We start from the raw sequence: 14,288 nt of genomic DNA on the forward strand, positions 1-14,288 counted from the left end.
CTCTTCCCTCTCTTCGTTAGGTGGAGCCCGTCTCTGCCTAGCACTCCTTCTTGGAACACCATCCCATGGTCGAAGAATCCAAAGCCTTCTCTCCGACACCACCTGCGTAGCCATTCGTTGACTTCCACGATTCGACGGTCTCTACCCCGGCCTTTTCCTTGCACAGGGAGGATGGACGAGAACACCACTTGCGCCTCAAACTCCTTTATCCTTCTTCCCAGAGCCACGTAGTCTGCAGTGATCCGCTCAAGGTCATTCTTGGCAGTATCATTGGTGCCCACGTGGAGAAGCAGGAAGGGGTAGCGATCCGAGGGCTTGATGAGTCTCGGCAGTCTCTCCGTCACATCGTGTATCCTAGCTCCTGGCAAGCAGCAGACCTCTCGGTTTTCCCGGTCGGGGCGGCAGATAGATGACTCAGTCCCCCTGAGGAGGGAGTCCCCGACCACCACCACCCTCCTCCTCCTCTTGGGAGTGGTGGTCGTGGAACCCCCATCCCTAGGACAGTGCATCTTTTGCCTTCCAATCGGTGGAGTCTCCGTCTGCTCCCTTCCCTCAGATGGGCCATCTAGTCCACTCTCCGCATTAGCACCTGTAGAGAGAACATGGAAACGATTCCTCACCTGTATCTCCATTGCTGGTGCATGGACGCTCCTCTTTCTTCTTCTGGAGGTCACATGCTGCCAAACCTCCTCACAATCCTTCTGTCCCTGCTGCGCCTGCTCTGAATCTTCAGGACATTGTGGCCGTAGAAGCATCTCCTGACGTCTGTCCAGGAAATCTTCATTTTCCCTTATGCAACGCAGAGTCGATACTTGTTTCTCCAGCCCTCGAACCTTCTCCTCCAGTATGGAGACCAGCTTGCACTTTGTACAGACAAAGTCGCTTCTGTCCTGTGGAAGAAAGACAAACATGGCACAACCTGTGCAGGTTACAACAGCTGATCGCTCACCTTCCATATCACTATCCTCTTAAGAGCTTCCTCAACTGTTGCAGGAACTACTCGGAGAAACCTGCAGATGAAAGCCTCGGTGCGCTCTCCCTAGGCGAACTCCCAGGCAAACTCCCGCTGTTAGCCTCTGCTGTTCGCCGCTCAGCTGGTTCGCTGCTGACTGCCCTTATATACCAGTCAGGCCCACTCAAGGCCCAGCTGGAACAAAGCACTCCCAATTCACACTTTTCAAACAAACAAGCAAGCAATCAAGCACACGGTCAAACTGACCAACTGTCCCAGCAGCAGACACTCAGATACTCACCAACACAGCCCCCCTAATGCAGCACTTAGCGTACCTCCTCTCGGACAGCTCCCAGGCAAACTCCCGCTGTTAGCCTCTGCTGTTCGCCGCTGTTCGTAGAAAGATTAACCTAAATAATCTATACAGAAGCCTGTGGAAAGCCATAAGATTGGGTCCCTAATCCATGAACTATTAGAACTCATTTACAAAACTTTTTTAAACATTACATGAATATATTGTCTCATACTATAGAACAGGCCTGCACAACATATGGCCCACGGGCCACATGTGGCCGTGGGGGCTCACTATGCGGCCTGCGGGGGGTGAGTAGGCAAGCGGCAGGGTGAGGCAAGCCAACGGCTGGTTGGCTGGCCGGCTGGCTGGCCAGCGGGTGGGAAGGGTGGTGAAGAGGCCAGTGGAAGCTGGGGAGTGAGGGTGAGCAAGCGGCAGGGGGTGGGGGCAGCAGCAGAAGGTAAGAGGCCAGTGGTGGGCAGGCAGGTGAACTGGCAGTGGGAGGAGCAGGTGAGCCGGTGGCGAACAGGCAGGTGAGCTGGTGGGGGCTGAGGAGGCGAGCGGGCGGCAGGGGTGAGTAGGCGAGCTGGGGGGTGGGGGGATGACGAGCCGAGTGGGCAGGCAGTGGCAGGGGGGCAGGTGAGCTGCCAGCGGGGGAGGAGGGGTGAGTAGGCGAGCTGGAGGGGTGGGGGGATGAGGAGGTGAGTGGATGGGCAGTGGCGGTGGGGGGCAGGTGAGCCGGCGGCGGGGGAGGGGGGCTTTATACTTGGTCCTTTTTGCTTCTTTTCTCTGGGCTGGGGGTTGTCCCAATGCTGCAAAGAGGGTGTTCCCAAAGGAAGGTGCTTGCTTCTAACCCCCGAGGCCCTCAGTATGTCTGCTCTTCTCTAGTCAGCCCACTTGACAAGTTTGATTGTCCTTGGTCTGGCTCCCATCCCCTCTCCAATGGTTGCAGCTGTCTGGAGGTGCCTGTCTTCCACGCCGTCCTCATTCACACCTCATTCATTCAACAGGGCAATTGATTACTAAGTGGGGGGAAGATCTTATTCTACTTCTAGCAAAAAGACATTTTTCTTTTACCTTAATTATACTACCTTAGGGGCCCACTATAACATATTACCAAGATTCAATACCGCTGTTTCGGCGGGGCGGCGCTGGGGAAGCAGGGTTTGTTTCCATGGGGTGGGTGGCGCTGGGGGGGGTTGTTTCCACGGGGCCGGGCGGTGCTGGGGTGGGAGGTTGTGTTTTGGGAGGGAGTTGAGGTGCAGGAGCAGGCTGTGGGTTGGGGTGCAGGGCCTAGCCAGGAGCTAGGGTGAGGAAGGGGGCTCAGGGTTGGGGCAGGAGGTTGGGGTGTGGAGCGCTTACCTGGGTCAGCTCCCATTTGGTGTGAGGGCTGCAGGTGGGAATGTGGCAGGTGTGTGTGTGCAGGAGCTCCCGTTTGGTGCTCAGGGTGTGGGTGGGGATGTGTGGGGGTGTGCAGGAGTCAGGGCATGGGGTGTTGGGGGGCTGGGTATGTGTTGGGGCTGCAGGAGTCAGGGCTGGGGGTGTTGGCTGGGGTCGTGGGGGTGCTCCACCCCCTTCCCCAAGGCCCCACCCCCGCCTCTTATCCACCTCCTCCCCCCAGCAGCAAGTGCGCTGGGGCTCTGCTCCTCCCCCTCCCTCGCGTGAGCGATCAGCTGTTCGGCGGCAGGGAGAGGGGAAGGGGTGGGAATGTGGGACACTGGGGGAAGAGGCGGGAGAGGAGCTTGGCTGCTGGTGGAGCCTGCCCTGCTGCAGCAGTGAGCCCCAGGAGCTGGCAGCACCAAGCTTCTGCCCCCACAGGAGAGAGTGGGGGGGGCCCTTTGGCACGTGAGCCCGGCGCCATGGTACATCCGGTACTGCTCCAAGGGATGGGTCTGCCTGGATCTACAAAGGGCCTTAGGTGTTGCAATGCTGAGTGTTGCAATGCTCAACTTTTAGACACCTTGAAAATCACTAGAGTTCACAAAACCTGGGTTGGGTGCCCAGGCTGCCTCCACAATACACTGGGAGTGAGATGCACCTAAAAATGGGATCCATGCAAACCAGCACACTAGCTAGCCAATGAGAGATGCCAAGGCGGGGGGGGGCTAAGCCCACGCCCTTCTCAGGGAGCTAGTCACCTAACTCTGGGCTGCAGGGAGGCACCTATCTCTGCTAGTGACCCACAGCTTGGAACCCATCTCCTGGAGTGTGGAGCTGAAGGCATTTCTTGCTAGAAGCACTGGAGGCTGAGGAGATGCTGCTGCCTCCCTTACAACACTCCCTGGGGATGTGGGACACCTACACTCAATTCCCCCCTCTGCCGGGGGGAGAAAGGATTTGAAGAAGGTCTCCCACCTCTCACAAGATTGCTGTAACCACAGGGCCATTGGACATTCCAATGTGGGGATCCCTCAATCTCTCCTGCTGAGACCCTTGCACTGTGTATAAAAACTTAAACAGTCACTGGGCAGAGAGTCCGAGCACGTGAGAATGACTGTCTAGCCTGGTGGTCAGGGCATCCCCCAAAGGGATGCTGGGTCCTGCCCACCTGCCCCAGTGATACGGTTCCAGAACTGGGCTCAGGCATAGGTGAGGGATTCAGTGACTCATTCTGAAAGTCTGAGGGCTGCACTGTGCTCTGAGTGCTGCTTAGTGCTGGACCAACGTGGGGGAAGGAAGGACAAAAGTAGCTTTTTGCCATGTTTCCACTTGCCCCAATACCTGCGGCTGCCAGAAGCCAATTCAGATCCTGGCATTATGAAAGCAGCCTCAGGTCTTCTCCATATTGCCCCAGCAGGCAGCAGCCCCCAAGGGAACATCACATCTGCTGGGGATCAGTGGAGTTCAGCAGCACCCCAGCCACACCCTTTCCATCCCACCACACCCCAATAACCCTTCAACCCTGGGGAGACAGAGGGGCTACAAGGGGGTGACCTAGAGCTGGTGGCTTTACACCACCTGAGGATTCCCCTACGCTGACAGAATTCCCAGCTGGATGCCTGCACTGGCTTTCCGGCCCCTCTGCACTGCTGGAGAGGCACAAAGGGACCAGGGTAACATCAAAGATCTGGCCAGCTTCATGCAACAATGTATACAAGAATGTAAGAGGTTTAATGATACATTTAGTCTTGTTTTCATATGGCATGGCATGTTTGTACGCTTCTGGCCTTCGTACTGCAACAGTCTGTGTCCTGCAGCTTATTCACTGCACTTGTAGAGAAATCCCAGCAGTTTGCTAACATGGGTTTGATTTCGTTTGTTTCTCTCCCTGTTCAGAACAAGTTATAATGAAGAGGACGATTTTCTCATTCTTTCATGGCTTCACTGTGAGCTCCTTTCTGCCTGGATATGTCGTTTTCTTCATTGCTCTGCACATTCACAATTTTGCATCAGGTGGGAATTGTTGTTTATCCATGAGATTTCTGCCTGCTCATATACCTTCTCCTTCTAAAAGTACCAGTTCTCTCACATTATAGTGTCATGTTATTCACCATGTCTGTTCACCCTGGAAGATCATGCAAGTCACAAACTGGTCTCTTGGTTCCAGATTTTTGTCTGCATTCTAGTACCATGACTTCAGAAAGCTGCCAGGTTCTCCCAGTTAAGAATTTCCCCCTCTTGGGGGTGGTGTTTCCCTGAGGGACATGTGGCTGGTTTAACAGCCCAGCACTGCTCCCTGCACAGGAGTATCCTGGGAGTGCTTGGGGCCTGATTTGCAAAAGTGAAAAACACTCACCACTGCCAGTGAATTCCAGGGGAGTGTGGTGTGGACGTGTAACATGCCCTAAGAATGCAAATCAGGCCCTAGGTGTCTCAAATTAGTGGACAGTTTTGGCCTCAATGTCTCTGTGCCTCAGTTTCCCATCTGGAAAATGGAGATAATGAAACCTCCCTACCTCAAAAGAATATTGTGAAGTTAAAGTCCTTAGTATTAGTTGACACACTCAGCTAGGGATGAGCACCACCGAAAAGCTCTTGAGTAGATAATGTAATTCTATATCTAGTGCAGGATTTGGGAGGTGGCAGTAAATATGGCCTGGAGCCCTCACTGAATGATTAGGATAAAAAGAAGCATTGAATAGCTGCTAATTCAGTGAGCACGATGCATCCTGTGCACTGAATAAGCCAGGGCTCCCATGGAAAAAATACCACATTTTCAAGTAATTAAAGACTGTAGCATAATGAACACACACAATTAAGGTTTCATACAAATTGTGACTAAAATGCTTTACTAATGATAAACTGTGGCATTTCCTCAGTGCATTTTGCCTCAGGCACTGCCTCTTCACCTCTGTGGGTACTAGTCTCATACCCTCTGGCTGTGTTAGAGAATTGAACCATTGCTTATTGAACAGGAGGGCTGCTCTAGTGTAAGCACCCGTGCTGCTTTGTATCCATACTCTTTCTGTTTGCACCCTGCCCACTTTTGTGCTCTGCCACACTGTTGCACCTAAATTAATGTCCATTCAGTTTCTCTTTGACTTAATCACCTTTTTCTATTGGTACATTTCACAGCACAGTTCACAGTGACTGGACCTGACCATCCAATCACCACCTCCATAGGTGGGGAGGCTGTCCTGCCCTGCCATCTCTCCCCCAGGATGAGCGCTGAGAACATGGAGGTGCGATGGTTCCGATTCCAATATCATTCAGTTGTCCACCTGTATCAGGAGGGACAGGATAAGTATGAAGAGCAGATGCTGGAATATCATGGGAGGACAGAGCTGCTGAAAGATGGCATCACTAATGGGAGTGTTTCCCTGAGACTATGCCAGGTCCAGCTCTCTGATCATGGGCAGTACACATGCTTTTTTCAATACAGTATCTCTTATGAAGAAGCCATATTGGAACTAATGGTATCAGGTTAGTTATTGTGTTTTATTGTTTTGATTTGCCAGCAGTATAATAAATGGAGTAATCACTCATTGTGATTTACCTCTTGATCGCTCTCATTCACACATGAATATCCAGAATTCTCTTTTAGCTTCCAATTATTGCATTGCAGGGTCAATTCCTGAGGAAAAATGGAAGAATTTTGCTTGTGTGCTCTGTACTTGGGGCAGTTTCTAAATTTGATTTTAAACAGAGTAATATAGAGTTCAAATATTTCTCTGGCAATAAACAAACCCACTGTGATGATTTGAGGACTTATGAATTCTGTTTGAACACATGGGATTCAATGGCTGGATCCCCTTACAACAGTCTGGTGAGTGGCCAAGAGGGGGTGCTTGACAAAGCTGTGACACCCCCTCACTCTTTTTCCTTAGATTCTGCTTATATCAGGTGTCTGTCATTTGCCTATTTAAACATAGAACACGTCATCTGAAACCTTTCCAGCATGTTTATTTTTTTTCCCCCTTCCATATTATGAGCCAAACCTCGAAAAAGGCTGATCACTGATGACTCCCACTGAAACTGCAGTTACTCAGATCCTCTCTGGATCTGGATCTATGTCTATTAACTGTTTTTTTTCGAGTCATACAATAGGATCGACTTCTTTTGGAATCGCCTTGTTATTTTCATAGTCCTGTACCCCTCTGGAATAGAGCTGGTCGGGAAGTTTTTGACCAAGCTTTTCTTTCATCAAAAATTGCTGATTTGTTGAAACTGAAACTTTCCACAGGAAAGGGTTGGTTTCAACTGATTTTTTTACTCAAAATTTTTGAAAAAAAGTTTCAAAATTGTCAAAATGTTTTTGTTTTGACATTTATAACATGAGAACATCCGTTTTCCAGTTAAAATGAATTGTTTGTTTTAAAATGTAAGCTAATTATAGTAAATAAGTAAAAGTAGTCAAAATTGAAATGAAATGTTTCAACTAACTTGACTCAACATTTTTGGGGGATTTTTGATTCATGAAAGTTTTGGAGATTTTGATTTTTTGTCTCAGTTTGCTAGGAGAAATGTTTTGTATATATAAAATTTTCACAGGGCAGGAAAACTGCTTCCTGCCCAGCTCTGCTCAGGAACTAAGATCAGGAAGAACATTGTCAGAGTATCTCAGGATGCTGTCAGAGTATATCAATATCTTTATCTACTGATAGCTCAAAACTCAATATAAATGACAAATTGAATCATTTTTAGATAAAGCAATAAAGTGACATGTCACCTGAAGAAATATATGAAAATAGTCAGAATGAATTTACTCTCAGACTTAGTCTCTATAATATTAATTTCCCCATAAAAAAGGAAACCCAGCCCAGATGAAACCAATAGAAGGAAACTGCAATGTAAGGCATAAGATATAAATTAGGAGGGGGAGAATAAAAGCCAAAGCCAAAAACAAATATCAAGAAATTGTTTCAGTGTTTATCAGGGGTTGGTAGTCTGCCAGAGAGTTGGTGGGTAAGGTGTACCAATACAGAAGAAAGGGAGCAATCAAAGAGGATAAGGACATTACAGAGAAGCTAAAGGTTTTCTTTGTGCCAGTCGTCAGCACAGAGGAGATATCTGCTCTTCTCAGCTAATAAAGATGAGGCATTGTCAGAGAATGATGTATCAAAAGAAGAAAAGCTGGAACAAACTAATGAGTTAAATAGCAAGGCGTCACCAAGAGTTCCTTCAGAACAGTTATATGAATTTAAGAGTTCAGTGGCTGAGCTGCAAATAAAATCATGCAAACGTCAAAATCACTGCTCGACTGGAGGAATGGAAGGCAGCCAGTGTTTTAACTATCAGTAAATATGGTGCTAGAGGTGACCCTTGGATTTACTTCAGAACTGAATAAATTGGTTGAAACAATAATCAAAGACAGTTAGAATAGTTTCACCTCTGTGGAATTTCCACATAATTATATGGCAAATTTTTGTAGTTTTGAAACTTTTCAAACATGAAACAAGTGTAACTGAAGCACTTGTGTCTTCCTGAATCCAGCAACATCCTGAAATAATTGGTGAAGAGATGTGAATGTCCCAATCATCTCATTGGGATATTGACTCTGAAACATAATGATGACATTTAAAATATCATCATTGTTGACTATTTCATTGCTGAGATACCAATAAAGTAAACTGTCCAAAACTTAATCTGTCTTCTAGTGAAGGGCTGAGTCCAGTGTGATGGGATTGAACAGGCAATTTTAGGAGTCCAGGTGCCAGGGCCATAAGCAGGGCAGAGCAAGTGGGGCAGTCGCCCAGGGCACAAAGCTGCAGGGATGGAAAAATGGGGTGGAAACAGAGGTGACTAGTAAAGCCCTGCATGGCAGGGCTCGGTTGGGCCAGCCCCACATGGCGGAGCTTGGTTGGACCAGTCCCACACAGCTTGGGTTCAGGAGGGACTTTCTCAGCAGGCTACCCATCCTGTCTGGGTTGGGGAGATGCAACTATAAAATCTGTTGGGGCATGTGACCCCATGTGCCTCCCCCCTACATGTTGCCACTGTGCAGAAAAAAGATGAAAAAAGCTCAAATATGCTTGCTCACCCCGGGTGCTAAAATGCTTAATTACTGCTCTGCTAGGTGCTTCAGACCAGAGATCACCAAGGGCCTTTTCCAGTGACTTCAGTGGGCTTTGGGCTAGGCCCTGTCCTCTAACATGCACTGTCCACACTAAGCTAAGTGTTCAGCTTTCGAGGGTGTGTGCACTAGTGAGATTCTGGTATCTAGCTGAGCCATAGTGAAGGGACTAGGCCGCCCAGCACTCAATGACACACACCTGCAGTGAGTTTTCCACATAGCTCGCTCTGACGGTGGGTGCTGGGGACAGAGAAAAGGGTTAATGTGCTACTTCTCCTGAAGGTTAGGCTCCTGTCTGCTTTGCTGAAAGTGTAGAATTAACACAGGTTCATTCCTTTCTCCTCTAGCTATGGGCTCGGACCCCCACATCTCTGTTGATGGTCACCAGGACGGAGGAATCCGGGTTGTGTGTCAATCGGCCGGGTGGCACCCAGAACCTGAGGCTCAGTGGAGAGATCACCATGGGCAGCTGCTATCATCTGCCTCTGAAAAAATATCCAAGGCGGACAATGGCCTATTTCAAACTCAGATTTCTATTGTTATAACAGAAGATTCCAACCAGAACTTGTCCTGTTCTGTCAGGAACCCACTCGTCAACCAAGATAAAATATCAACAGTTTTCATAGCAGGTCAGTGCCTGTCCACACTGCACTGGGGTCTGACGAGACATTACAGATGTTAGTGGGGAGTGTATAGTATTGTGCGATTATTACTGACCCCCTGTTTATAGCTTTTCTCTGGGTAACACAAGACACCCTCTCTTACACTCTTACCTGGGTTTCTTTCTTGCATTACATCCAGAAGACTACACTAATCTAACAGCAGCACCAAGGGCCCCATCAGCATGCTGGCAGGAGGCAGGACAAACTCTCACTGGCTTAAATGAAATCTTTACATGAGTAAGGAGTGAAGGATCAGGCCCTAGTGTCATATTTTGGAGGAGTGGCAGCATTTTTAAAGTTTTGGCAGAGTTTTATTGTGACAGCACTGTTAAACCTCTATTTTTAAGAAATGTAGTAAAAGTGGTTTAAAAAAAAAAACCACAACCAAACCCAGCCATATTGTTATGGGTTGGACGTAAGATGGGCACTCACATGTTCCCGGAATACCAGACATTCCAGTACTTCTGAGAATGGTGTGACCCTGCCCCCATTGGTATGATCCTGATCCTGCTGGTGAGATGGTGCATGTGAGGTCACGCTGAATGGGGCACCGCTATCTTTAAGTGTGCGCCACCCTGCTCCCACCAGTGTGACCTTGTACACACTGTGTGTGTGAGGTCATGCTGCTCTGGGGTGAGAGGTGCCAGAAGAGGCAGAGCAGCATGCCCCATCTGATACCAGACAAAACCCAGTGCAGGACAGGGGACAAAGGTCTCAAACAGAGCACCAATCGGTTTAATACCGGATGAACCCTAGTTGGGCATAACCACTGCCCTTAATTTAAGACAGGGGTAAGAAGCCAGTAAGCCCTTTTGTGGAACCAGAGAGCTGAAAAAACTAGCAGCCTCCACCCCAAATATAGGCACATGCCACTGCCCAAAATAAAGGTCTGTGTCAGGCACATGTGGGTGGAGGGGTTTGGCTGGGTATTATTTGTGGGGGGAGGGGGGGACTGTGAGAGAGAAGCAGCAATTACACAGCACAGGGGCGGACACAGGGAAGGAGCATAACAAGCACTGGGAGTGTGGGCCTGAGAAAAGCCTAGTGAGAGAGTTTTGGGCTGAGTGCTGGCTGAAAGGGGCTTGGAGCTGTGAACAAAACAATGGCTTGATTCCTTCTGCTTTGCAGAAGATCTGTCCCTGTGTGTGTGGTTTGGTTATTCTATCGATGACCAGCTCACCACAGTGCCCTCCCAGCTCCAGAAACACACACCAGCATTCCTGAACTCCAATTTTCTACTGCAGTCTAATAAATAGTTGTGTAACTCAAGGGAAAGTGTGTGTCAGGCCTGTCTCTAGTAACTACCTTAATAGGATGCTAGCCATAGCTCAAATAGTAGAAGTTGGTGCTGAAGCTCTATAGGGTCTGGGTTAAAACCTTTCTGCTCCTGCTGCAAGAAGTTTACAGTTGCTTATAACAGAATTTATTTATTTATTTTTTTAAACTAGTTGATTTAATTCACACAATGAAAAACCATCCTTTAAAAAAGCTGTTTGGTCTCAGTGGGAGGTGCAAGTGGCAGCCTTATGGAGTGCTGGAGTCGGAGTGTGTTATTGACAGCCATGTCGAGGATGTGAAGGCTGCTAGGAATGAAGGAATGTTTTTTCCTTCACTTCTGATTTCTAGGTGGTTAGGGTTGTGCTGGGTGGGTTGTGCCTTGGCACCACCTTAATGGTCACTAAAGAAAGTTTTTATTTTTGTTAATTAAATTAATAGCCATTACTGTAATAAAATAACAACAACACTTTGCATGTTTACGGCACTATTCATCTGAGAATCTCAGATTGCTGCATTCTGGTATTTGCTGAATAGGCTCTGGTTTTGCCCATTGTTTCATAATCACATAATAAAGAACCCCCTCCTGATGCCCAGGCTCACAACACAGAAATAAGGACCCTAGGAGGTTGTTACTTGGACTTTCCTCACTCAACAAGATTTTGTACATATACATTTTCTTGGGAGTTTAGTTACATTTTGATTTGACAAAGGGAAAATGGATCTAAACTGATGAAAGTATAAGAGGGCAGAGAATGTGGAAGGAGGAGGAGAGATAAAAGCAAAGCTTGGGAAGCAAGTTTCCCTGGAGATTAATTAAATAGAGCCTACAGTTTGGGACTCACAATGAAGTCTGTTGCAGAGATTCCCATTTCATGGAGGTCTCTGATACAAAATCATGGAGCAGGTCCTCAAGGAATCCATTTTGAAGCACTTGGAGGAGAGGAAGGTGATCAGAAACAATCAACATGGATTCACCAAGGGCAAGTCATGCCTGACCAACCTGATTGCCTTCTATGATGAGATAACTGGCTCTGTGGATATGGGGAAAGCGGTGGATGTGATATATCTTGACTTTAGCAAAGCTTTCAATACGGTCTCCCACAGTATTCTTGCCAGCAAGTTAAACTATGGATTGGATGAATGGACTATAAGGTGGATAGAAAGCTGGCTAGAGTATTGGGCTCAACGGGTAGTGATCAACAGCTCAATGTCCAGTTGGCAGACGGTATCAAGCGGGTTGGTCCTGGGGCCAGTTTTGTTCATCATCTTTATTAATGATCTGAATGATGGGATGAATTGCACCCTCAGCAAGTTTGCAGATGACACTAAGCTGGAGGAAGAGGTAGATATGCTAGAGGGTAGGGATAAGGTCCAGAGTGACCTAGACAAATTGGAGGATTGGGCCAAAAGAAATCTGATGAGGTTCAACAAGGACAAGTGCAGAGTCCTGCACTTAGGAAGGAAGAATCCCATGCACCACTACAGGCTGGGGACTGACTGGCTAAGCAGCAGTTCCCCAGAAAAGGACCTGGGGATTACAGTGGACGAGAAGCTGGATATGAGTCAGCAGTGTGCCCTCATTGCCAAGAAGGCCAACGGCGTATTGGCCTGTATTAGTAGGAGCATTGCCAGCAGATCGAGGGAAGTGATTATTCCCCTCTATTCGGCACTGGTGAAGCCATACCTGGAGTATTGTGTCCAGTTTTGGTTCTCCCACTACAGAAGGGATGTGGACAAATTGGAGAGAGTCCAGTGGAGGGCAACAAAAATGCTTAGGGGGCTGGGGCACATGACTTATGGGGAGAGGCTGGGGGAACTGGGCTTGTTTAGTCCGCAGAAGCGAAGAGTGAGGGGGGATTTGATAGCAGCCTTCAACTACCTGAAGGGGGGTTCCAAAGAGGATGGAGCTAGGCTGTTCTCAGTGGTGGCAGATGATAGAACAAGAAGCAATGGTCTCAAGTTACAGTGGGGGAGGTCTAGGTTGGATATTAGGAAACATTATTTCACTAGGAGGGTGGTGAAGCACTGGGATGGGTTTCCTAGGGAAGTGGTGGAATTGCCATCCTTAGAGGTTTTTAAGGCCCGGCTTGACAAAGCCCTGGCTGGGATGATTTAGTTGGTATTGACCCTGCTTTGAGCAGGGGGTTGGACTAGATGACCTCCTGAGGTCTCTTCCAACCCTAATATTCTATGATTCACTGACCCAGTCCAGCATTGCTTGGCTGCTGAGATTTATGAAGGTCTCATGGCACTGAGGCTACAGGGCAGATATTTAATTGCTGTTAAATTTAGTGATACTTCAGGAAGTGAGATAAGGGGAACGGGAATCCAAGTGAGGTCTCATTTAACAACAAAGAGCACTGGGAATAGGTTACCAGGAAAGATGTCAAAGGCCAAATGTTCAGCCAAAACTCGGGGCTTGTCTACACCTGAAACGCTGCAGCAGCACAGGTGCAGCTGCCCTGCTGTCACACGTCAGTGTAGACACTCATTACAGCAATGGGAAGGGTTCTCCTGTTGTTGCAGTTAACACACCTCCTGAAGAGGCAGTAGCTGGGCTGAGAGAAGAATTCCACCATCGACTTAGTGCTGCCAGCACCGGGGGTTTGCTTGGCTTAACTACGTTGCTCGGGGGCATGGATTTGTCACAGCTCAGAGCGACGTAGCTGGGTCGACCTGACTTTTTAGTGTAGAGCAGGCCTGTGCTTCGCGTTCGTGCCTAGGCTTTGCAGGTGACAATTTTTGTATTCACAGAGTTACAGGCTCGTGGTGTCAGAGCACACGATTAGACTGGAAAACATTAACCGTGACATTCCTGGGTGCAATGGAATTTTCACCTTAGTGTTACGTTCCTATCTAATTTACAGTTAACAAAGGCTGGGATTTTCAAAAGAGGGTTAAGCTCCCAAATCCCTCTGACAATCTAGCCACCAAGGCAATTGGACTATGAGATAAATGGTCACTTACACCAAAAATCACAAAATATTCAAGTTACACCCAGTCCCAAGAGACCGGTCTCTCACCCAGATCGATTTGAATCCCAGATCTCACTCTAAAGACTACGCTGGCAGCCAATTCTATAGTAAACCTACTAAAGGTTTATCAGCTAGAAAAAAGGCATGAGAGTTATTGAGAAGTTAAAGTAAGTAAAAATATAAGTACAGGTGAATCACAGCCTATAATTTCAAAAGGTAGCGGAGATGTAGTAATCTGTGAATTTCCAAAAACTCTTTCAGGGCTACCCAGAATAATTCAGGGGATCACCACCACCTCTTTGTTCAGTTATTCTGCCCTCTTAGAATCCAAACTGTCCAGAGATGAAGAATTTTTCCTTGTGTCCATACTTCTTCTCACAGGAGCTAAGCTCACAGCAACACTTCCCATGAAGGTCCCTTCTTCATGGGGTGGGGAAGGAATGCACTTAACGAAGTCTTTGATCCCTGATCTCACAATGGCTCATTTGCATGTAATGAACAGGATTTAACATCTTGTTAGAGACCCTTATTTGCATTACACAACAAGGCTTTTTCCCTTTTTGATGAGTTACATAGTCACAGAGGTTTACAATGCAAATGCTTGTTATCACTTTATACCATGGGGTATAGCTGAGTGAGAACAATGCAAGCAGCATCCTACAAGTATTTTGTAAAA

The 14,288-nt window shown here is 47.8% G+C and overlaps 1 protein-coding gene across 6 annotated transcripts in view; it reads left to right on the plus strand.

The window, feature by feature from the left end:
• LOC117887154 (butyrophilin subfamily 1 member A1-like) overlaps positions 1 to 14,288 on the plus strand; it is a 66,460-nt gene that overhangs the window by 35,682 nt on the left and 16,490 nt on the right. For all 6 annotated transcript variants that reach the window (XM_034789455.1, XM_034789454.1, XM_034789459.1 and 3 more), the window contains 3 exons: positions 4,521 to 4,637; positions 5,760 to 6,107; positions 9,045 to 9,326. In XM_034789455.1, the coding sequence (XP_034645346.1) occupies positions 4,521 to 4,637; positions 5,760 to 6,107; positions 9,045 to 9,326 (747 nt within the window). The remainder of the gene's footprint in view (positions 1 to 4,520; positions 4,638 to 5,759; positions 6,108 to 9,044; positions 9,327 to 14,288) is intronic.

This window comes from Trachemys scripta, chromosome 14 (assembly GCF_013100865.1).
Source record: "Trachemys scripta elegans isolate TJP31775 chromosome 14, CAS_Tse_1.0, whole genome shotgun sequence".
Lineage (NCBI taxonomy): Eukaryota > Metazoa > Chordata > Testudines > Emydidae > Trachemys > Trachemys scripta.